This window comes from Talpa europaea (assembly GCF_964194135.1).
Source record: "Talpa europaea genome assembly, chromosome: 15".
Classification (NCBI taxonomy): domain Eukaryota; kingdom Metazoa; phylum Chordata; class Mammalia; order Eulipotyphla; family Talpidae; genus Talpa; species Talpa europaea.
The window spans coordinates 30,858,338-30,882,391 of NC_140083.1; the positions used below are offsets into that span (position 1 = coordinate 30,858,338).

General features: G+C 35.9%; 1 protein-coding gene across 1 annotated transcript; it reads right to left on the reverse strand.

Annotated features, from left to right (window-relative positions):
• Window positions 1-355: 355 nt before the first annotated feature.
• Window positions 356-14,146, reverse strand: LOC311185335 (GLIPR1-like protein 2; the record flags this gene model as incomplete). Its single annotated transcript, XM_084255974.1, has 6 exons — window positions 356-603; window positions 686-712; window positions 4,792-4,877; window positions 10,110-10,213; window positions 11,623-11,868; window positions 13,913-14,146. 6 exons carry the CDS (start codon window positions 14,144-14,146, stop codon window positions 356-358), a joined length of 945 nt encoding a protein of 314 aa, XP_084112100.1.
• Between the last annotated feature and the right edge of the window lie 9,908 nt (window positions 14,147-24,054).

Below are 24,054 nucleotides of genomic sequence, written 5' to 3' on the forward strand. Positions count from 1 at the left end.
GATGTAGAAACATACAGATAGAGACATATTTAAAAAATGGAAATTCCCTCCCTTATCAGATTAACATAGTATCATCTTAATATTAATTAGACTGTCAAATCTTTTTAGAATTTTTATCATCACATCTTTAGCTATTCTTAGGGGCCAAGAGTTTGCCTTACAACATATACTATAAAATACATTTTTTGCTTCTTTGTTTCATTTAAATTTGCTGGATAAGGATGGGAAGAGAGAGGGAAAAAAACGTATTGCAAGAGTAGTTCTCGTTTGCTAAAATTTAGTGTTTTTTATTTTTTGCTTTTTAAAAAATATTTCCCTTTGTTTATTCATCAGTGTTAATCTTCACAGTACTTTTCTATGTCTCCTCCTTCTCCCGTACCTCTTGCACTTTATTCTCCACCTCTTTTGGCTCTCCTTCAGTTTCCCCAAGCTTGTTTAACATTTCTTCTTCTAATAATATATTTGGAAAGTGAGACTGCACTATCAAAACAGCTGTAGTACATAGCGACAAGCATACCAGTCTTAGTAATAAAGTAAGTATGCACATTGGATCACACACAAGTGGCCGGGGTACTTCCCATTTTGGATACCAAAATTTGTAATCTGTAAATAAAGAAGCGATTGAAAGCAAGATTTCACATAAACTAGTAAAATTATTGAAGAAATAAAGGACAATAATACATACATGTGGCTTGGTCACGCTCTGCATTACCTAGAAAGAAAAAGACCGTAAAGAAATTTTATAATTTCACCTTTTCTCTAGACTATAAGATAATTTGTCCAACAACCATGACATCATTCTCTGAGTTCTTAAGCAACATGGTATCATCATTGCTGCTCCTCAAACTAGTAGCCTGAATTAAATACATTATATTTGCTTTTAGTAAAAGTCAGCCTGCTCTGCTAGGGAAAACATTGATATATAAGAGAAATTGTGGATTCTGGTATTAATTCTTTCTCTAAATCCTTTTTTCACCTTATCTAATTCATTTCACTTCTGTACTCAAAAGATTGTTGCAGCTTCAACATTTTAGGATTTTATAATATCTTATTTTTATCTCTCTTCCCCACCCTTCTACCCGCAATCATTTCCAATTAATCTTCTGAATCTACTCACTTTCTTCAAGAATTTTTATTTTCAGAAGCTGTCCGTTGTTCTTCCTTCCCTAGATGGCAAAGTTAACTCTCTAACCTGTCATTCAATCATTTTACTATGTAGCCCCCTATACTATTACAATCCTTTACAGGAAATAAATTTCTATACTTTACAGGAAATACATTTCTTTTCCTTTGCTCACCTGGGCAGAGAGGCCCACACAACTATTCCTAGATGTCACTAGGAAGGAGAGTGGGAGCATAGAAGAGTTCTCACACATAGACAGCCCAGTGAAACCAGGGGCTTTTTCTTGTGTTGATACTAACCTTAGAGGAAAATTTAGAAATTGCTATTCAGGTACCTTGGAGAGTTAGTAACCTTCTGTTGGATACTTGAAGCTTTTAGCCTTTTGTGCGTGGTATTATTTATTGTTTCATATTTTATGTAATGATTCTGATTTTCCAGCCCCTTTTAAAAATATCTTTTATCACATCATCTGTATTTTTTCTGCTTCACTCTGTATATGTAACTAATGATAGCTTAGTAGAGCCATGATATAATTAGTACATTTACTCTTCATCACTAATTTTCATTGATTGCATTCTTGTTTTACTTTTGGTTTTGATTTAGTATTAAAATACATTTATATTTACTTAAATCTCTATTGTTTGATTTATCAGCTTTAAACGACTTTGGTTATAAAAGACAAGAAAATTGAGTACATTGTTCTTTTTTTCCCTCTCTTTTCTTAATTATGCCATTTGTATATGTTAGCAAAATTTGTTATGTTTACATTTTGTTTTTATAACCATAGCCTTTAGATTTTAATCTTGATCAATTAAGATTTAAAGCATAGAGAGATAGTGAATATGACATTAACAGTGTTCTCTGCTTTGTTTCCAGAAAGATAATCTAAAAGTAGCCCAGAGGGCAACTAGTTTGAGAGGGTCCAGTGACGGGGCAAAACTAGGGTACTTGTTGGACATCAGAGGCAAGCATTGAGCACACAAGAAGGAATACTGAGGAAATTCAACTCCATACAACAAAAAGTGGGTAGGGAGAGTTGCTAGAGACTATGGCTAGGGGTGGCAGCATGCCATGCAAAACTCAGAATTGTACTCTCAGATTTGGGTGACAGCTCTGAGAAAGGTTAGCTGAGTGGCATGGAGGCACCCTCTTAACTGAAGGGATATTGTGTGGAGGAGCTGGGGTGTGCCAGGCTTGCCAGGTTCCCAGGGAAGAGGATAGGGAAGTGGATGTACTTCCCTTACCCACCCTGGCAGGACTGGTGCTAGTCTGTGAAGCTCTCCGATAACAGACAGATGTAGGCACACAGGTCTGGAAAGCCCAGAGAGGAGTGTTTTCAAAGGTGCCACAAACACAAGCCCACTTCAGTACAATTTTCACCAGTAACTGGTCCCCTTCAGAGATCTTACACACCTCCCTTCTCCAGCTACAAGTCATTTTCCCCCAAAACACGAGATACTGACAGGCCAAGCCAAGAAAAAGAAAAACTACAGTGCCATCTGCTGGAAAAGTAGAAATTCAGCATCCTTAGAACATTTGAAAAGATGGCGAGCTGGAAAGCTACACAGTGGGCAGACAGAAAAATAAAATACATGGCACCTCGCATCCCACAAATCTCCATAATCTAACCACAAAGGCATTAGAGCCCTTTTCTTCCTATCAGATACAGAGTTCAAAATTGCCATGTGAAAGAAATTCAAAGGAATGGAAAAAAACACAGAAAATATGATCAAAGATATACAAGAAAATACAGAAAAGCAAATGGATGTCCTGAGAATTAAAATTAATGAACAGGCGATAAAATCGAAACATTAAATAAGAAAATAAAGGAGTTTCAGGATGTAAAATGATCATTAGACGAGATAAAATAATTCTTTGAAAGCTATGCAAATTGAATAGACCAAATGGGAGATTGAATCATTGATCTCAAAGATGGTAACACACAAATAATCCATGAGGAAGAAAAAAGAGAAATATAAAAGAAAAACTGAAGAAACACTATGAGAATTATGACTTCATTAGGAAATGTAATTATAAGAATAATAGGTATCCAAGAAGAAGAAGAGAGAGAGAAGGGAACAGAAACTTATTCAAAGAAATTAATAGAGGAAAAATTCCCAAACCTGGGAAAGAACTAAATATATGAGTGCACGAAGCTAAAAGAACACCAGATGATCTCATCTCTCTTGGTCTTCACAGAATTGAAGAGTTAGGGCACTGGGCTAGATTAGTCCTTGGCTAAAATGTTATGGCTAGTTGGTCTTCTAACCACACCACTCAACTCTCTCCTTATCTGCAATCAGGCTGTTTTGCTTTTGCTTTTTTCATTCATGTATTAATTGAAGCACTACTTTTAATTTCTTTCAAGAACTTTTGCTTTGTGAACACAACTTGGCTAACTGGGCTCTTCAAAAAGAAAAAAAAAAAGAGGCTGTGTCCTTGTGGTTACATGTCTATATTCTTTAAGCATTTCTTGCTTTTGGATATAAAAAGAAGTTCTGGATTTCCCTGCCTCTGTCCTAGATATTTTCTTTCTCCAATGCTCACTTTTAGTACAGGCTGAAATTTAGAAATCAAGGTCTGGGTGCTAATTGTGTTCATTGGGGGGGGGAGGCGATGGTAGAATGGGGGTTGGGGGTTCTGCTCCAAGGTCATTTCTGAGCTTAGGGAGTATGTGTATATAGATAGATCATATACAAGTATTTCCATCTATGTTTAGTTGCATGTTTTGAAATCCTTACATGCTAATACCTGTACTTCGAATTCATAACCACAAGGTGCATGCTTATTTTCCTCCGTTATGTATTTGTATTCCATCTTCTGACAGAGAACTGATGCCTATTCTTTTTTTCCCCATTGTGGCTCTCATTGTTCTTAATCTATTTGCATATTTGATCAAACCCCCAGTGTGCTTCCAATCTCCAATTGTTAGGGGGAAAGATGTCCTGAGCTAATCCCATATAAGCTTTGTGGACTCCACCCCCATATTCTAGACCAAAGCCATCAGGACACTGGGAAAGACAAATCCCATCACCACCAAAGGGAAGGTGGCTGTGACCTGAGAGTGGAGTTAAGCAGCCAGGTTTAGTATAAAAACCAAACACGTGGGCCTTGGGGTCTCTCTCTTGCGCTCGCCTCCTGGCTTCAAGGCTGGTGGCTCGTGGCCAGCTCTCAGAGTGCTATTTGGGATTCCAGATTGGCGGATCGGGTAGGACACATTTAAGACTTTATCTCCCACTTTTCTCCCTGAGTTGCATATTTCCTCATTTGCCCTTCCCTTGTGAATAAACCTTTTATTAACCTTACGCGTGAGCCTGCAGTAGAGTATTGATAAGTCCCATTAAGCGTGCAGGTGAGGACCCACAGTCAGGCAACCCGTTTTGTATCAGGGCTGCCCTGTAACACTATCATTGCCTCTACTTCATCCCTTACATGGGTACCCTCTTCATCCTGTATAAGCTGTCACAGCACACATCAGGTTGGTAGAGCTGTCAGATTTAGGAAACAAAAATATAGGCTATACAGGTAAATTTTAGAATGTAACAATCTTTTAGCTTAAGTATATCCCGTGCAATATTAACATGACAATAACTAGTGTACAGTTCATTTTTCTTATTATAAAATGCATTATACTTATTTTGATCTTTAAGTTATTTTCTTTATCTTACTGCATAGAAGATCTGTGCATCTGTCATATCTGTCACATCTAGAACAATGCCGCCCTGGCTTGTAAGGCTTTCTTTTCTGAGTTCCTCTAAAACAAACAAACAAAAACAAAACCATTTAGTTAGAAAATGTCTCAAATCCTGTGCTATTTAAATTTATTGTCATCAATTTTTAGTTTATAAAGGCAATTGAATTAAGAAAATGGGCTCAAGAAAGTCTTAAGCAAGAGACACAATATTTCCCTTCTCTCCCCCCCTTGGAAAACATTGTCTTCTGAAACTATTTCCAGGTCTTTCTTTGAAAACATTATTATTTAAGCCTGAGTTTTAAAGCACTTTTATTTCATCTTAGTTTGCAGCAAAATTTCCCCTTAAATAGAATGCTATAGAATGTTTAGTAATTACTTGCTCTCTAGTTGGCATAGGTATATAAAAACTTCAATAGAAGTGATATATTTATTTTCTGAAGAATTCACAAAATCCTGAAATGCCTATTGTCTCAAAGACCAAGATGCATGGATTATTTCAAGGTCCACTCAGAAAAAACGTAAATATATGAACAGTGAAAAAAATCTAAGTGGGATTTTTACAAAGATGTTTTAATCCACTGCCTACAGCACAGGGGAGAATTGAGTAACTATTACATCAACTGTGCAGAGTTAAGTAAGGAAAATAGGCCCAAAAGTAGATATGAAAGCTCTATGATAAGAAAGATATGGAAAAATATTTTTGAGTGAGGGGAGGGTCATTAATAGTCATCATTTAAATAGGATTGCTTATTAATTTACTCAGTGCACTGTTAGACATATAAGCAAGCATCAGGCATATAAATCTCAGTTAGGCCATTCTGGATCATGTAAAAGAATGGCCAAACAGAAGAAATACATATACAAATATGTGAATATTAAACTTCTGAGTCATGTCTTTTTTTTTTTTGATACCCAATTAGCTATCTGATACCCTTGAAAAGCAAGTTTTTCAGTCTATCAAGGACACTCAGAAGTTTGTGGTTATTTGTAGAGCGCATATCACTTCTCTAATTTCACTTTTTGCTATCAAAACACTTCAAGGAAAAAAAATACATTTTTGTATTTTTAGATCCCTGTTGGGTCAGGAATGTGCTAACATGACCCTGGGGACATGCTGAGGGACGAGTCGTGGAGCAGGTCTGCAAGGCAAGACTCTGCTGCTCAGTGAGAAGCCCTCTTGGTGTTTATTAGCAGTAAAAAATAGACATGATTGTTTATGTGACAATGGCAGGAGGAGCAGGGCCCAGGGAGACAAAGGGAAGTCAACTTTATGGGGAACAGGAGGGGGCATGTTGGCCACATATACAGGGAGGACTTCCCACGCAGGTACTTGGTTTAATTTCTGAGCTACTTCTAGACCACCTGAGGCCATGGCCACACAATCAGTCAACAACAACCTAGGCGTCCCCAGCTGCCTCCTAATGTGGGCCATTGTCTTAAGGCGATCATGCAGGGGTGCCTTATCCAATTCTTTCACACATACATAGGTGCAGAGAGAGGCCATATATACAGGTGCAGAGGCCCCAAGTGTTAGAGAGGCCACAGATCCCAGCTAGAACACTAGCCTTCCAAAAATGTAAGAATTGATCTGGCCATATTTACCTATGTCCTAGTATACTTTTCCTGCCCTAAACCTTTATCACTGAAACACCTCCAACACAAAAACAGAGCTTATCCTACCTATCCCAAGACCCAAGGGATAGAGGAACACAACCTCTATACCTATGCAAAAAACTACTCACTATAAACACTGTCTTTAAAATCGGTAGCACAGGCCAATCACCCTGTGATCATAATGTCTGATAACTGTAGCCTGGAATAACTCTGAAAAGGCAAATAAATAAACAAATAAATATATAAATATTAGTCAACCAATCAATTAATTTCATACTGATCTAGAATACAATGGACCCTCTTTCTCCAAGATTTAAAGTTTCTGTTAGTATCTATATTGAATAGCCAGAAATGCCAGGCTATACAGTGTCCATGATCAAAGGGTCAATCCATTTAGAAGCTGTAACAGCCCATTAATATTTATGCCTCCAACACAGGAATACCTTCATACTGACCACACAATGTTTATAAGCCTTGAATAATTCCAGGTCAGTGAATATGATGGGCTCTATTTCCATGTTTAATTAGGTTATATAGCATAGTTGACCTTAAATTACAAATATTATCCAGGTGGACCTGATCCAATCAGTTGGGTAACTTAAAAAACAGAGAGTTTCTCTGGCTGGTCACAGAAGATAAACCAGGGATTTGAAACATTAGAAGGATCTGATGTGTCTTTAGTGACTTGAAAATGGTCAGAGACATGCATCAAGGAATGTGGACAGGCTCTAGAAGTTGAGAGCAATTCTTGGCTGGGACTCACAAAAGAAATGGGGACCTGAGTCCTATAGTCACATGAAACTGAACTCTACTAACAACCTAAATGACCTTGGAAGCAGATTCCAGATAAGAATTTAGTCACTTAGTCCCACTTAGGGTATATTATTCTTTTTCTGTGTTTTTGGATTTGGTTTGGTTATATTTTGTTAAGAATTTTTGGATCCACATTGATGTATAGTTATGTTTGCTTGTGCTATCTTTTGTCTGGTTTGGATATTAGGGTAATGCTGACCTCATAAAATGAATTGATTGCAGTTTCCTCTTATTTTTTAAAAGCGTTTGTAAAGAATTTGTATTAACTATTTAAATGTTTTGTAGAATACAGTGATAAAGTGAAAAAAAAAGAATTTAGTCAATACTTTGATTTGGCTTTGAGACTCTAAGCAGAGAATCTAGGTATATCGTGCCTGAACTTATAACCACCAGGTCTATTTGATAATAAATGGGTTAAATTTTAAGACACTAAGTTTGTGGTAATTTATATGTAATAAAAGAAAACCAATCTGCATGCTCTAAACTTCCTCCAAGATACCACAGTCTGTGGGCCTCCCTGGTGGTGCAAGGTGTTAAATCAGTACCATGAAGTCATCTTCAGCACCAGTTCAATCCCTGGCCAGGGAGCTGACCCACATGCCGCAGCAGACCTCTCCTGTCTCACATGCTGCTCCCCTCAGCAGTGTATTTCAGTAGATCTGCCTGTTCTTCTTCACACTCTGTCTCTGGTGAATCTTCTCACCACCACCCACCACTGTACCTCTGGCCTACACCTCAGCTCTTGTATGTGTATATATATATATACACACATATATATACACAGCTGATACCACAGCTGTACTACCACAGAAACAATTATTAAGAAGCAAGTTCTTGCTTCCACTTTGTACCCTATTTTCCCTATATTCCATTCACAACACAATAGTTAGATTAATATTTTTGCGTCTGTATGTTCTTTTCAAAACACAGATGTAATATCACACACTTGTTAAAGATTTTCCAATGGTTTTGCCATTACTTAGAATAAATTCCCAAGTCCTTCATATTTCCTGTGATCTTCTATTTGGTTAAGCTGTCACATAATTTACCTCAACTAGTAGTTCTAACCACAATTAATTATTTCTCAAACATGTTAAACTCAGTCTAAGTTCAGAGATTTTATACAGGTTCTTATTTCTATCTGAAACATTCTTTAGCCACTTTTTTCTCATTTGACTTTCAGCTCAAATGCCACCTCTTTTTTTAATCTGTATTTGATTTTAGCTATTTATTTGTTTATCTTAACATATTTTATGGCATATTTCAAAACCTAAGTAAATAGTATTTATTTATGTGTTCATTTATCATCTCCTTCTAAAACTATAAACTAAATATGGTAAGCAATTTCTTTTTGTCTTATTAGGAGATAGAACAGGAGATAGATTGTACATAGATGCTGAGTACATAAATGAATAATGGTACCTTAGACGAATGAATCCATTCTCTCCCTCTCCCACCAGTACCTAGTTCTCTGTCTAAATTTTCAATATTAATTGGTAGTCAATTTTCCAGTTTCTCCACATAATAGATAACATTCCAATGCTTCTAGTGTGTAGGAATGAAAGGAGGCTTAAAAATTTTTGCAGGGCCTCCCTGGTGGCGCAGGCGTTTGAGCGCCACACTGTGAAGCTGTCCGCAACCTCTGCAGCACGGGTTCGATCCTGGCCGGCCCCGCGCGAGAATCCCATATGGTGCCGTAGACCTCTCCTGTCTCGCCTACTGCTCCCCTCAGCAGTGTATTTCAGTCAGTCTGCCTGTTCTGTTCCCCGATCTGTCTCTGATGAATCCTCTCCCCCTCCTGCACATCTGGCCTGTACCCCGGTTCTTGTATAAATAAAATAAATCTTAAAAAAAATTTTTTTTTGCAATGGCTCTCCCAAACTTGTTTTGAGGTGCCTATGTTCAAAGTCTGCAAAGTTGTACAGCAGGAAGGGCCTTTCTGAGTCTAATTCAATTAGATCATGGTTAGGTTTTTGTCCCTATCTCGGGACATACAGTCAGTAATCAATATTCTTTTTCTTTTGGGTTTAGTCTTGAAAGCATTTTATCAAACAGAAATGCCTTCTTAATTCTAACATGTTTTTTAATTTTTCCTGTTTACCTGACATACTAATTAGGCTATTTCTTCACATAGCTGGACATTATACTGCTACTACTTCTGTTATCATATTGGCCAAAAGAGAGCTTGAGATTTTCTAGACTAGGAGGCTAGATTTTCTATCCTCCAGACAGACATGGAGGCTACTTTAGAAGGTAGTTATTTCTCACCACAGAAAGGTATTCAAATAGAGAATATTCACATGGTAAGTAAAGTGGAAATAATTCAAGTTTTGTATGGAAAATTTGACAAGAAGACTTTTGAAGTACTATTTCAACTCTGAGATACTATAATGACTCACATGTGTGAAACTAGTCCCAAATATTAATGTAACTTCTAAAGGATAATCAACTAAAAGTATGCTTAAAGTAATAAGACTGATGTACTCCTGAAACAATTATTATAGCACATCTAACCTTATTTTCTTTTGCCTTTTTTTTATAAGGGAATAATCTATTTTGGAAAGTAATTTAAAAATAAATAATTTAACAATCCTATGCTAATTAGGCTAGATTATGAAGTAATACTAAAGTTAAAATCTTTTAGGAAGTAATTGATTTGTTTATATACAAAATGACCATGTTACATGCCCGTATAAGACTCATTTCAAGATAGAATGGAAAATATCACAATATCCAATCTTTAATATCTTATATTTAACTTATAGCTCACAGAGACATTAGAAGACTATATTGAAACCTAGATAAGTTTAATATTGAAAAATATACAATTTTAATATATATTTATTTTAATTTAAAGTTGCTTACCCTGGTGCGTAGTTACATATGAAAAGTGCTGCATCTTGAATACGTCCTATTCTTGGACAAGCAGTAACAGCACAACCAACTTTGTAAGTGAGATCCCAAACAACCTAAAATAAAAATTTCAGAGAAAACATAAAATATAATTCCAAACATTTATTTTGTATGCTACAAACAATAGTATATTGAATCCACATAAAACTTTAATCAAGCAGTTTGAGAATATAAATTACTCTTCATTTGGATGCAGGTAGAAAATTGTCATGAATTAGGGAAGAAGTTTTAAAACTTTATTTAGAGAAATATTTTAATAGGTTTTGGCAATTCTGTATTCATAGGAGAAAGAATTTGAGAAACACTAACCCAGAATGATGTTGTAGAGCCAAAGGAAGGCATCCCTGCTGAATAAATTTTCAACTTCTGGTTGAATCTGAAAGTTCTATGATATTGGTAGAAAGAAAAGGGAAAAGAGAGGAGAAAGATTTTGGAAGAAAAAAAGTTGTGAATAGAAGGGCGAAGAAAGGCCCCAAGATTATAGAAGAGAGGGAAAAGAAATATAAGATAGAGAGTAATGGAATGTTATTAACATTTCTCTTTCCACTTATCGAGGAAATTCCATTATAAAATAAAAGGGCTGTTCTTAAAAAATAAAAAAGATCAGGTCTATAAAAGGAAAAGCAAGTCTTGATATATGAAAATATGAGAATAACTGAAAGTATTCTTGAAATTTTCTGTATGGCTATTTCCATTAATTCCAAGTGGGAAAAAAAAAACAAAAAACCAAAAACTTGTTTGTTAAGCTCTGTGGAAGAGACAGGAGTCATTTTTGTTTTTCCTTTTCTCTTTACCACAACCTTAGTGGTTTTAAACATGTGATTCTTAAAGAAACAGTGATGCATTAAAAGACTAGGGAGTAGAATGTCTACAGCAGTTAATGTGAAGTCAAATGCTGTAAACAAAAGTGTCTAGGAGAATAGAATTGGGGAATAAAAAAGACAGAAGAAGGTGATATGTAAAATAATTAGTGCATATATAGGAAATAAAAAATGGTTCAAAAGAGTATAAAGTGACAGGGTAAATTGTTAGACCTGAGGCAGGGAAATAAAACTATTAATTTGAATTAAAATATTTTAATCAATCAGTTATTTAGTAGTATGTATACTGAACATAAAAATATCAAATCTTTTCTTTATATTTATGGTCAGTATTTTTAAAATAATTTGTCTGCTGGTTGCTTACTTCCTTTTCCAAATGCACATTCTTTTTAGAAAAACACCTTTCACCTTTGGATAGGAGATCCAATTTACTAGATTTAAAGGATTGTTTTAATTGCATGGTTCACATAATAGATGAAATTATAGACATCTTGAAGATTTAGAACTGCTTAGAATTTTTATTCTATTAGAAGTGATAATTTTTACCAGTTAAGTTTATTTATAAAATTGAAACATCATCAATAAAAACTTGGCAGTAAAGCAATTAAGACATCTATTAAATTAATAGTATAAAAATTATATACCTGCAGATAATTAGAACACTCTGATTTGCAAGTGTCATTTTCAAAGTCATAATTCTTCCTCTCTTCATACCAACTTCTAATGGCAATAGTTGCAGTGAACGCATTTTCAGGGCCGACCCAAATATTTTCACCAATACCGTTAAATACAGGATGAGCCATCTTTACTTCTTCTAAATGACTATTATGCTGAAGCAAACATTTTCTCCCCCATGCTCTAGCAGTCCGAGACAAAGCTACATCCCAAGTCTGAAAAAAATGCAAAAAGCAAAGAAAACAACGTAATGAGTTTTTTTGTGTGTACTCAAAATTATTTCCCTTGCGTGTTCATAGTTAAGTTTAAGGAAAACACATTTAAATTTGTGCAGATGGATCTTGTTTGCAGAATTTCTATGGAGGGAAAGTTTTTGGAGATAATCGAAAGTCAAACTACTACACCTTGAGAGAAAGGACTATGCATATATTTAAAATTAAATCAGATTGTTAGATGATGCAAATGATTATAATAATCTTGTAGTCTGTTCAAAACAGTATAATCTTACATATAATCTGTTCAGAATATGTATTTTTAATCTCAAGCCTTTTCATACATAGTAATCATTTGAAATATTTATCTAAGAACTATCTTTTGAACAAGGACTATATGCAAACTATTGTGAGGAGTAAAATAAGAAGTAAAACCTAAATTTTGTCATCTGATTGTCTACTGTTAGACTACCAGGGATAGTCTATGTCCCCAGAAATGTGTGCCTTTGTCATTAGAGTCTCATTGAGTCCACTGTTTATAGTTAATCACAAGAACAAGAACAAAACACATAAAAAAATCAATAAAATCAACAAATTAAGTTGTAAAACCAAAATATTGCAGTCATATGTTACAGTATATCTAAAAAGTAGCAGCAAAAATTTCAGGCTTTGGGGTGAGAACACCATGAGGGACAAAGCAGTCTTGGAGCAGGTTTGCAAGGCAAGACTCTGCTACTTGAGCAGAAGTTCTTGTGCCACTTATTGAAAGCACACAGGCCAGTAAAAGCTGATCACGTGACAGTGGTATGAGGAATAAAGTTGGGAGGGTGGGATTGGAGTCAAAGGAATTGGAGGGTGGAGGAATCAGAGACAAAGTTTTATGAGGGACAGGGAAGGGGACATCATGAGTCAAGAGATATTTGCATCAGCAAAGTATGATGTTATCACAGGCAGAGTTATCTGAGACCACCATGGAGACAGTCTCGTAATCAGATCAAGAGCGGCCTAGGGTGGTCCCAGGCCTGCCTCCTGATAAGGACTACACTCCTGTAGGTAGTCAAAGAATGCTCTGCTGTGATTAGCACATAGGAAATAGGTCACAGTTGCCTGTGAGTGCTCAGCTCATAGGAACCCACACCATACCAAGATTCCCTTAGATTATTTTATTTTCATAGATTATAAAAAAAAATAGAAAATATATTATAGAAGATAAGCAAAATCGGCCTTTAGAATATCATTGTTAAAACAACTGCTTTGTACCTGTATATACACACACACATCAAACATCAGAAATGTTTAAAATGGGTACTTTATGATATTTTTCCCTTGCACTACTATAATCATAACACACACACACACACACACACACACACACACTCCGATATAATTGGCTTGTTAACTTTTGGTTTTCACTTGGAGATACTACCAAATTGGCACAATTGCCAATTGCACCAATCCAATGTTTTACAAACTCTATGTGATACTGAATACTATAAATTGCATATTATGTTAGCATTCCACTAGTAATAGCCTATTAGATTGCTTCTCATTTGCAAATAATGCTCCATGGACTATTGTTCTACTGCCTTATTTTGCATATTGTTTACACATCATATGTTTACTATTTACAGTCACTATTCTAAGTATTTTTGTGCATTATTTCACCTAATATTCACAATAACCCTATGCATTATTATTACTCTTTTGGTTTCACAAAGAAATTAACTAAAGCACAAATAAGTTCAATAACTTACTTCCAGCTACTTAATACCAGTATATTGTGGAGCCTGCATTTAAATCTGGAAAGCTAAATCTCATATCCAAGTTCCTAAGCAACTTTCTTCACTGTTTTCCATAATAGTGTACATATAAGATAGTTCCAAATTCCTTTGTTCAAACTTGAATAAAGAAAAACCCAAGCTAAAAGTGAAGTTCTCTGTGATCTTTGACCCTAAAGATCAGTGGCCCAGACTTTCCGAGGCTGAGAGCTAGGGTCTGTAGAGACAAAGGTTATCAGAAATTGGGGCAAAGACCCTTAGGACCTCACCATGAAGCGCAAGTTAGACGGTCGGGGATTGGCTTGGCCCCGGAGCTCATTGTGGATGTTCACGTACTCATTGATAAAGTCCACATCCTCTTCATCAGGCAAGAATCCCTCGTTCAAACCTGAACCCAGAAGTAATAGCCAGAACTCAAAGAGCCACAGCTTCAAAACGCCCCCTCGCGGCAGTAGGTGAGACGGGGCGGCCCACTCCCGGGCTGACCACCTTAGGGCCTCCATGGTCTACCGGCCACAGACAGGCCGTGGTCACGCGCACGCCGGCCCGGGTGCCCTGCCAAGGCGCGCGGCGGTGCTTGCCTAGGAGAAGAAGCGAGAAGTTGGAGCAGAGCCAGAACTGCGGGCTGGTAAAAGCTTGTTTTTAACTGTCTAGCCAAAGAGGCGTAAGTTAAGTGGGTGCAGGCTTTTCACTGAGCTAATGTAGCTCAATGTTATTCAGGGTGGATTTCTGCCATCAAATGCTGTGTCACCGTTTATTAATGAGCCATTTTTACATGTCAATTGCTAAGTTATTAACATGTTATTAAAGTTATTAAAGGTCAATAGCTGAGTTATTATCATGTCAGAGGAACCTTCTAGTTATGGAAGAGCAAATGATCATTCTTCAGCGATACTGACGAAAATTCCATTATTTTTTCCCCTTCTTACTTGTTGGAAGTTTGATGCAGGTCACATCCTATTATTTTCCTTACGAACAACAAGAAAATATTCTAAAAAGGACTTCCTCCTTAACTGAGATTTTTTTGCTTACTTACTTATCGAATCCACAAAATAAATGGAAGAATAAAAAGCTCAGCATTTAGGGGATAGACTAGTGATCATTGATTCTCATAAGGTTGAAATATATCCATTTCTTCTCTCACTAGTACTGTATAATAGCCTGAATATCAGGATTCATCTTATCTGACAAATTGTCCTGTTCCTAACAAGGTTGAATTCATTTTTGTGTTCATGTCTTTCTTTCAATGACCTGGTGTTTTTACCTTTTGCTCAAAAAAAGCTTGCTTTGAAGAATATACCATCTAGACACAAAATAAAAGAATTTGTTTTTTGGGAACCCATGTGCTTTGCATTTATAACATTTTATTTAATAGCATCAAAGAGATACTCAAAGTCATTAATACTGGGACAGAATTTTGCTACAAAGAAAGCATTTCAACTGTTGGCCAAAAATCTTAAATGTGCTTTGAAAAATGATCTCTGTTGTACACAAGTTAAAAGCAGGAGGCCTGAAAAGATGGCTTCATTTATGCCCTTATTCTTTTAGTAAGTATTTACTAGGCAATATGTTAGGTGGTTGGGAAAGACCAGCCGGCAAGACACAGACCCTTTTTCCAAGCAGATTACAGTTCAGAGAACTAGTACATAGGTAACTTTTATTCCATGAGATAAATACAAAATCAAGACACTTTTGCAGCATGTTCGGTGCAAAACTCTTTTTGAGGATCAGGGAGGTCTTTCTAGAGAATATGACATCAAGAAGGTGAAGCACACAGGTGAAACAGCACATTTTATTTTATTTTTCAAGTTATTTATTCATTTGCACAAGATCCGGGGTACAGGCGAGATGCGCGGGAGGGTGAGAGGATTCACTAGAGCCAGAGCGGGGAACAGAACAGGCAGACTGACTGAAATACACTGCTGAGGGGAGCAGCGGGCATGGCAGGAGGGGTCTGCCATGTGGGACCCTCGGAGGCAGGCTGGGATTGAACCAGCACTATAGAGGCTGCGGACAGCTTCACAGCGCGGCCCTCAACTGCCTGCGCCACCAGGAGAGGCCCAAACAACACATTTTAAACAAAGGGAAAGCATGTAATAGGCTAAGAGTTTTAGTATAACCGGAGCCTATTGCTGGGGGTGGTGGTGGCAAGTGTTGAAAAATGGGCTTCCTTTTTTATGTAGTGTTGTTAAACTTTGAAAATTGCTCATTTAAAGCACAAGATAAAGAGAATAATGCAATTATAGGGGGAAATGTTAGACACTTTTACTAGTCCCGTGTATTAGGCATATTCTCTGACATTTCATTATATATGGAGTAATTTCTTTAGTAAACTATTTTTTTTTATAGAGGCATATTTTTATTTATTTATTTATTTGTTTGTTTATACAAGCACTGGGTACAGTCAGAAGCGCGGGAGGGTGAGAGAATTCACCAGAGCCAGAGCAGGGAGCAGAGCAGGCAGAAGGACCAAAGCACACTGCTGAGGGGAGCAGCGGGCGGCAGGAGAGGTCTGCACACCATGTGGGACCCTCCTCCGGTGGCCAGGGAGCAGCCGGGGATTGAACCGGCGCTGCAGAGGCCGCGGGCAGCTTCGCAACGCAGCGGTCAACCGCTGCGCCACCGGGGAGGCCCTCTTTAGTAAACTATTGCTATTAGCTTAACTATTGCATTATGAAAATTAAATGTCATTTATTCCTTGTGGTTTGCAATAGGCTAAGGTAAATTTGCATATATAGGGTATACTTTACTATATGTTGTATTATTTTCTTAGATTTTTAATTTAACTTTTTCATTAATAATTCAAATAGCCTCTGATTTTAAACATTATTCTATGACTTCTTCTGATGTCTCATTCATACAAAAGCATATGTTTCCTCAAATCAGATAAATTGTGTTACAGAATACATGAAAAGAAATTGTTATAGAATTATGTTGTCTGATTTTGAAGAACTATTTGTCAGAGTATTAAATTGGCACTTGCTAGTAATGGTAGTTCTCAGAAAATGGGATCTTGTAGAATTTTCATTCCTTCTTTCCTTCCTTCCTTCCTTTCCTTTCTTTCTTTCTTTTCTTTCTTCATACAAGAGCTGGGGTACAGGCCAGAGGTGTACGGGTGGTGGTGAGAGGATTCACCAGAGACAGAGCAGGGAACAGAACAGGCACACTGACTGAAATACACTGTGAGGGGAGCAGCGGGCGAGACAGGAGAGGTCTGCTGCACCATGTGGGTTGCTCCCTGGCCGGCTGGGAATCGAACCTGGGCTGCAGAGACTGCAGACTGCTTCACAGCGCTGTGCTCAACCCGCTTTGCCACTGGGGAGGCCCTGTATGAATTATTTATAGATCTTGGCTATTAGCTCCTTGATGGATGTATGATGTGCAAATATTTCATCCAGTTGGTGGTCTTTTTTTTTATTGATAATTTCTTTTGCTGTACAGAAACTTTTTAATTTGATGTAGTACCAATTGCATGCTTTTGTTTTCTTTCTCTTGCCTTTGGAGTCTCCAGAGACATCACTGAAGCCAATGTCATGGAATGTTTTATCCATGTTTTCTTCTATGGATTTTATGGTTTCAGATCTTATGCTCTGTCTCTAGTGGATTCTCTCACCCTCCCACAGCTCTGGCTTGTACCCCAGTTCTTGTATAGATGGATGGATCTAAAAAAAAAATTATAGCTGAGGGAAGATGGTGGTTACTTTAGTTGAGAAGAAAACAATTTAGAATACTTAGTTCACAGGAGTCAACAATTCAATGTAAGTGGTTTTTGAAACTGGATTAATGGAATTGTTTGGGTTTTTAAAATTTGTTCTTCAGACAAAAGAAATGCTAAAACTGACTAATTCTTTGCTTTGTGGAAATGTTGCTAACCACACTACAGATAATTTTGTATAGGTTTTAAAGGCCATAGTATCTGCACCCTGTTATTTTACACAAAGCATATTTAAAAATAAAATATCCTCAAGGAATGTGATTTTAATTTTCAGAACATATGCTTACTTTTCAAATATTAACATTTCCTTTTTGAGTTTAGTTGATTATGACCATAATACAGCATTGCTTGTTATCTAAAACTTTTCTTAATAACATTTTGTTTCTGAAATATGTTGATCATATGTATTCTTTAAGGAAACTAATGGCATATAAACAGATATCTCAAATGTTTTTTAATCTATTGTAATTAATATGATAATCCAGGATATTAGAGAATGGAAGTGTTGTTATATCTGAAATTATGATTAAAAATTAAGATTTTTTTTACTGCTATACTTCTACTATGCTACACCTTTTGAATTACAAAAACATTAAATTTGGATACCAGATAAGGGTGTAGAAGTTTTGATAATTAAACAGATGAAAGTTATATTTTGTCATAGACTGTTCTTTTATTGTCATATATGAGAAATTATTTTGCATATACATGCCGATTAGAATACCCTCAGAAGATTGTAAATTAGGCACATTGCTGTATATACTATGCACTGAGATGCTGAATTCCACTTTGCAGCTGCGCCGCCTATAAAAAAACACAAACACACATAAACACATACAAACATACACAACAGTTCAGAGCTCAATTTAGTTTTAAGGGGAAGAAATAATTGAACCAATACAGAAGTATTTTGATGTACACTTTGATGTTTATAAGCTTCTTTGTTTTCTAAACTACAAAAAATTTATAAAATTATAATTTTGTAATAATGTCCTGCCAACAATTTCACACCAAATATTTCTTGCATGCCTCCTAGATTGAAACCACAAAAGTCTAAAACTGGCAAAATGATATTTTTGACATTCTGCCATTCTTATTTAAAGTCTCTGGAAAACAATGTTGAGTTTTAGGTATCCAGATATTTCTATTAAACATCACACTCACTTCCACACGACCTCTCGAGCAGAAGAACATGGATTTCTTGAGATGCTGGGGGGCTTCCGACAAAGCAAAAGTCAAAACTGTCAGCACTCTTAAATTTGACAAAATCAAGGGGAGGAGAAATAGTCTCCACTTCTTGATGGGAGGAATTGTTGGTGAAATTAAAGACAATTCACCATACCAAGAAACTGGGCATATTATTACAATCAAGAGAAAACTAAACATAACATTCTCAAAACTAGAAACAGACCCACAGGTGATTCAGATGCTGGAGCTAGAGGAAAAGGTTGGTATATTTGAGGGTGGTGATGTTGTAGCTTATTATATCAAAGGAAGGTTAATAAAAATTTTGATAGAGGGGGGAAGAGCCAGATCACACTTGGGCTTGCCAGCCATGTAATGCAGTCAGATTTTTCTATAATTGCAATAAGAGGCAATTGAGGAATTAAGAGAAAAAGTGATTTGACCTGATTTTCTTCATATTTAGCATAGAGCAGGGAGTGAAATGAAATGGGAGACTACAGTAAGTCAGGTGAAATGTCAGTGTCTTGGATACTGGAAAGGGGAAGTAAAATAAAGAGTATATTATTGTTAATTTTAGATCCCTTTGATGGGAAAACAGAGTTTCCGTATAGGATGTATACAATGTATTTTTTAAACTGCTTCGATTAGAATCTGACATTAGAGGGATCATACTTCCAATTCATTCTCTAATTTAAATACAACATGAATACAAACATGGATACCTCATAAGTGGGAAAACTGATAAATCCTGTTATTATGATCTTTTTATTACACTTTTCTATTACAAAGTGAACACACCAAGTTAACCAAAACATAGGCCTGGAAAATCCTTGTGTCTTCTAATTAGTAATTCCTCTTTTCTCTTCAAAGGAAACTGTGACCTGACTCCACAGCTAGATTAGTTTTGCCTGATTTTGAACTTTATATGAAGTGAATAATGTAATATGTATTCTTTTTGTGTCTGTCTTTCATGTCACCACATCTTTTCTCTTTTTTCACAATTTTCAAATCATCTCTTCATCCACTTCACTATCCTCAATCAAGAATTTATATATTTATCTTTAAAAAGTTATCTTTAGTTTGAGGAACAAAGGCTGATAACGAAGAGAAACCTATTAGTTTTAAACCATAATTAATTTGGATATAAATTACTGTATTACTTCTGAGTGAGCCACTATTTTAATAATATCTAATAAAAGGAGGTGAATGGACACAAATACAAATAAGAAACATTTCAATCAATAGTTATTTCGGGCATAGAGTAAACTAGATTATAGTTTTACCTCACTCCGTTCTCCTCTTTAGTCTGAGAGGGATTATCTGAGTTTAAATATGATATTTATGACAAATGGTTTATGTCATTATAAAGTGGCAATCAAATTTTGACTATAATCTAAAAACTTGAACCAAATTTTAAAATACAATGAATTTATGGAAGATTTGCTTTCCAAATAGAATGTTATGCTTATTTTTTTTTTCCTTTTTACTTACTGCAGAGATTGTTTTCACAAGTATCGTTTACTTCACACATAGAGCAGGGTGTTCCTTTAGTGTAAGGGGGCGTATTTGGATAATTTCCTCTGTAAAAAAGAAAGATTGATTAGCCCATATAGATATTAATTTCTCTAATTTTGTGCATGCATTAATGCAAATTGTTTTAGTTACTAAGTCATGAGTTTTGAAAGGAGAAAAGAACAACATTGTCACAATTTATTTAAGCAGAAATTGCTGGACTCTTAAAACTCTTCCTGACTGGATGTCCCTACTCCTTGTGGCAGTTATATTCTTGAATATCCTTTAGGACACAAATTAGATGTGAACCCAATGTAATTATTAATGTGACAGTCACAAAGATTTTGCAATCACTATTACTATTTGATTTAATAAATGGAATAAACAAAATTTAAATTGCAAATGAAAACTTATGGTTTAATCTAAAATTAAAAATACAATATCACAGTCCTTAATTAGCTCTATTTGGTGAGGTATCAAAAAGATTTTACAGGGCCTCCCGGGTGGCACAGCAGTTGAGCACTGGGTTGCGAGCTGCCCACAGCCTTTGAGGCACCGGTTCGATCCCCGGCTGCTCCCCGGCCACCAGAGAAGGGTCCCACATGGCGCACAGACCTCTCCTGCCGCCCGCTGCTCCCCTCAGCAGTGTACTTCAGTCCTTCTGCCTGCTCTGCTCCCCGCTCTGGCTCTGGTGAATTTTCTCACCCTCCCGCGCTTCTGACTGTACCCAGTGCATGTACAAACAAACAAACAAACAAATAAATAAATAAAACATGCCTCTATTAAAAAAAAAAAAGATTTTACAGCTATTATGCCTGCTTTTCAATAATATAAGTGGATGTATTTTAGCAAATGCCTTATTTTCCATCTGTGTCTGTGGAAGGCTTAAAAAATGTTACTTACCTAGAGTACATAAAGAAAAACATTAGTAACATGAGTAATATTAAGGAAATACTAAAATTCATATTTAGAATTAAAGAAAATTTCACAATTTATTTATCCGTTCATGTGCTTATGGACAATTGGGTTGTTCCAGTAGTTGCCTATTACAAATATTATGTTACTAGGCAAATTTTTGTTTTTGTTTTTGTTTTTTTTTTTGGGAGTGTGGGGTAGGTGCCAGTTTTACTAAGCAAGGAAATTTTTTAAAATTTCTATATATAATTTATATAAATTTACATCATTGTTCATTTTTAAAATATATTTACTTTTTATTTTTTACATTATTGCTCATTTTTAAACAATATTTGCTGCCCCCCACCCCCTCAGATGTAGTCCCCATAGAGTTTCCTTCACTAATGCACCATGCACCACCACCTCAGTTCCTTTTACTCCTCCCTCCCTCCCTCTCATTACTCTCCCTCCTCTTGTCATGCAGAATGTCTCTGATTTATAATTGTCCATTTTTGCTTCATTGTGTTTTGTACTGTTATTATTTTTTACCAGGCACATTTTGCGCAATCATATGTAAGTCTTTATATGGACGTACATTTCCTTGTACAAATACCTAGGAGTGGAATGCACCATGGATATGGTCCATGTATGTTTAACTATTTAAGAAACTACCATATTGTTTTCACATTGCAGTTGTAAAACTTTAGCTTTCCATCAGTAGCATGTGAGAATTCCAGTCTCTCCATGTTCTCCTTGGGTTTTGGAATGGCCAGTGTATGGCAGTTTTATTTCTTTTTAAAAAAAGAATATTATTATTATTATAATATTCAGTGTGGCTTTAATTTATATTTCCCTAATAATTAATTATATTGAACTCTTTTTGATGTGCTTATTTGTCACCTGCATATCTTCTTTGTTAATCTTTGGTCCAGTTTTAAAAAACTGGCTTTTAAAAAAAGTTGTCTTGAGTTTGAGCATTCTTCCTGTATAGTTGCTCCCAACTTACAATGGGGTTACATAAAATTAACCTATTGTAAGTTGAAAATATCCTGTGTTAAAATTGCATTTAATACACCTAACCAAGCATCATAGCTTAGCCTAGCCTATCTTAAATGTGCTCAGAACAGTTACATTAGCCTACAGTTGTACAAAATCATCTAACACAAAATAATAAGTGTTGCCTACCTCATGTAATTTATTGGCTACTGTACTGAAAGTGAAAAACAGAATGGTTGTATCCATTCTCACATTGTCATATACTTCTGAAAGCACAGTAAACCTGAAGAATGTTTGAAGCATTGAAAATATAACACAATATCCAGGAAACAACATCAAACAAAAAAGCCAACAAACACTATATCATGGGGTTTCCCTCAGTTGGGTCGGGAATGTGCCAGCAGGTACATGTCGTGGGACAGGTTTGCAAGGCAAGACTCTGCTGCTCAGTGGGCAGCTCTTTTGCTATTTATTAGCAGTAATAGACAATCATGATTGATTATGTGCCAATGGCAAAGGCAGCAGGGCCCAGGGAAGACAAAGAGTAGTCAACTTTATGGGGAACAGGAGGACAAATGACATATACAGGGAGGAATTCCCATGCAGTTTCTTGGTGTAATTTCTGAGCTACTCCCTGAGCACCTCAGACCATGGCTACACAATTGGTCAATGGTTTCCTAGGTATCCCTGGCTGCCTTGTGATGTGGGCCATTGTCTTAAGGCAGTCATGCAGGGTGCCTTATCCAATTCTTTCACACACACAGGTGCAGAGAGAGAGGCCAAACAGGTACAGAGGCCCCAAGTGGGAGAGAGGCCACATCCCTTTTTTACTCTGGTGTTCATGTGGCTGACTGGGAGCTCAGGCTCTTCTTGATCAGAAAATATAATAACTGTGTATTGCTAGTCTGGGAAAATGTCAGAATTCAAAATCTGAATATTGTTTCTACTGAATGCATATGGCTTTCATAACATTAAAGTAAAAAAATTGTCATTTGAACAATCATAAGTTAGGGATTGCATGTATTCTCAGCATAAGTCCTTGACTCAATATAGATGTGTTGCAGAGATTTCCTTCCAGTCTGTGGCTTCTCTTACCAGTGTCTTGGAACAGTAATAACTTTTAATTTTAATAAAATACAATTTGTTAATTTGTTCTTTTGTGGATCATGCTGTTGATGTGGAAGCTAAAAAATATTTGGTGACAAAATATTAAGCTAAAAATTTAAGGTGACACAAGTTTTATTTATGTTTTCTTCTAAAAGTTTTTTAGTTTTAGTTTGACATGGTGTGTGATCCATTTTGGGTTCATTTGCGAAGAGTATATGTTGTATAGATCCAAGTTTATTTCTCTTTTTTTATATCTGCATGATAAATTCTTCCATATAATTTAATGAAAAAAATTTTTTTCTGCTTCATTGGCTTTGCACATTTGTGTAAAATCAATTGAAAGTATGTGATAAATCATAGGTGGGTTTATTTCTATACTCCGTATTCGATTCCACTGATTTTTTTGGTCTAACTTTACATAAATTTCTTAATGTGATTATTCTACCTTTAATAATTCTTGAAAACAATAGTGTTAGTCCTTCAATTTAATCTTTCAGAGTTGTTTTGGCTATTGTATGTCCTTTGTGTTTTCACATGAATTTTATGATCAGCTTACTGATTTCATTAATAAAAGATTGCTAAGATTTTCACTGTGATTGTATTGAATCTGTACATCAATTCAGTGAAAAATTGCATCTTAACAATACTGAGTCTACTAACCCACTAACCAGGTATATCTCTCTATTTGTGTCATTGTTAATTTCTCCCTTGAACGTTATGTAGTTTTCTGTGTACATGCTTTTTGCCAGATTTATATCCCTTTGAATTAGTGGTTTTATATTTTTTAGGTAGAATTGCTGGATCATATGGTAGGTCTACATTTAAGTTTTTTTATTAATTAATTTTTTACTAATTAAATTTTTTTCTTACATCATTGTAGTCCCCATAGTTTTCCTGTCATCTTATCCCCCATGAACCATCACCATATTCCCTTGTGTTCTTACCATGCCTAATTTGCTACCCCTCCTGTCCCTTCCTTTGCTGTATGAAAGTTTATTATGG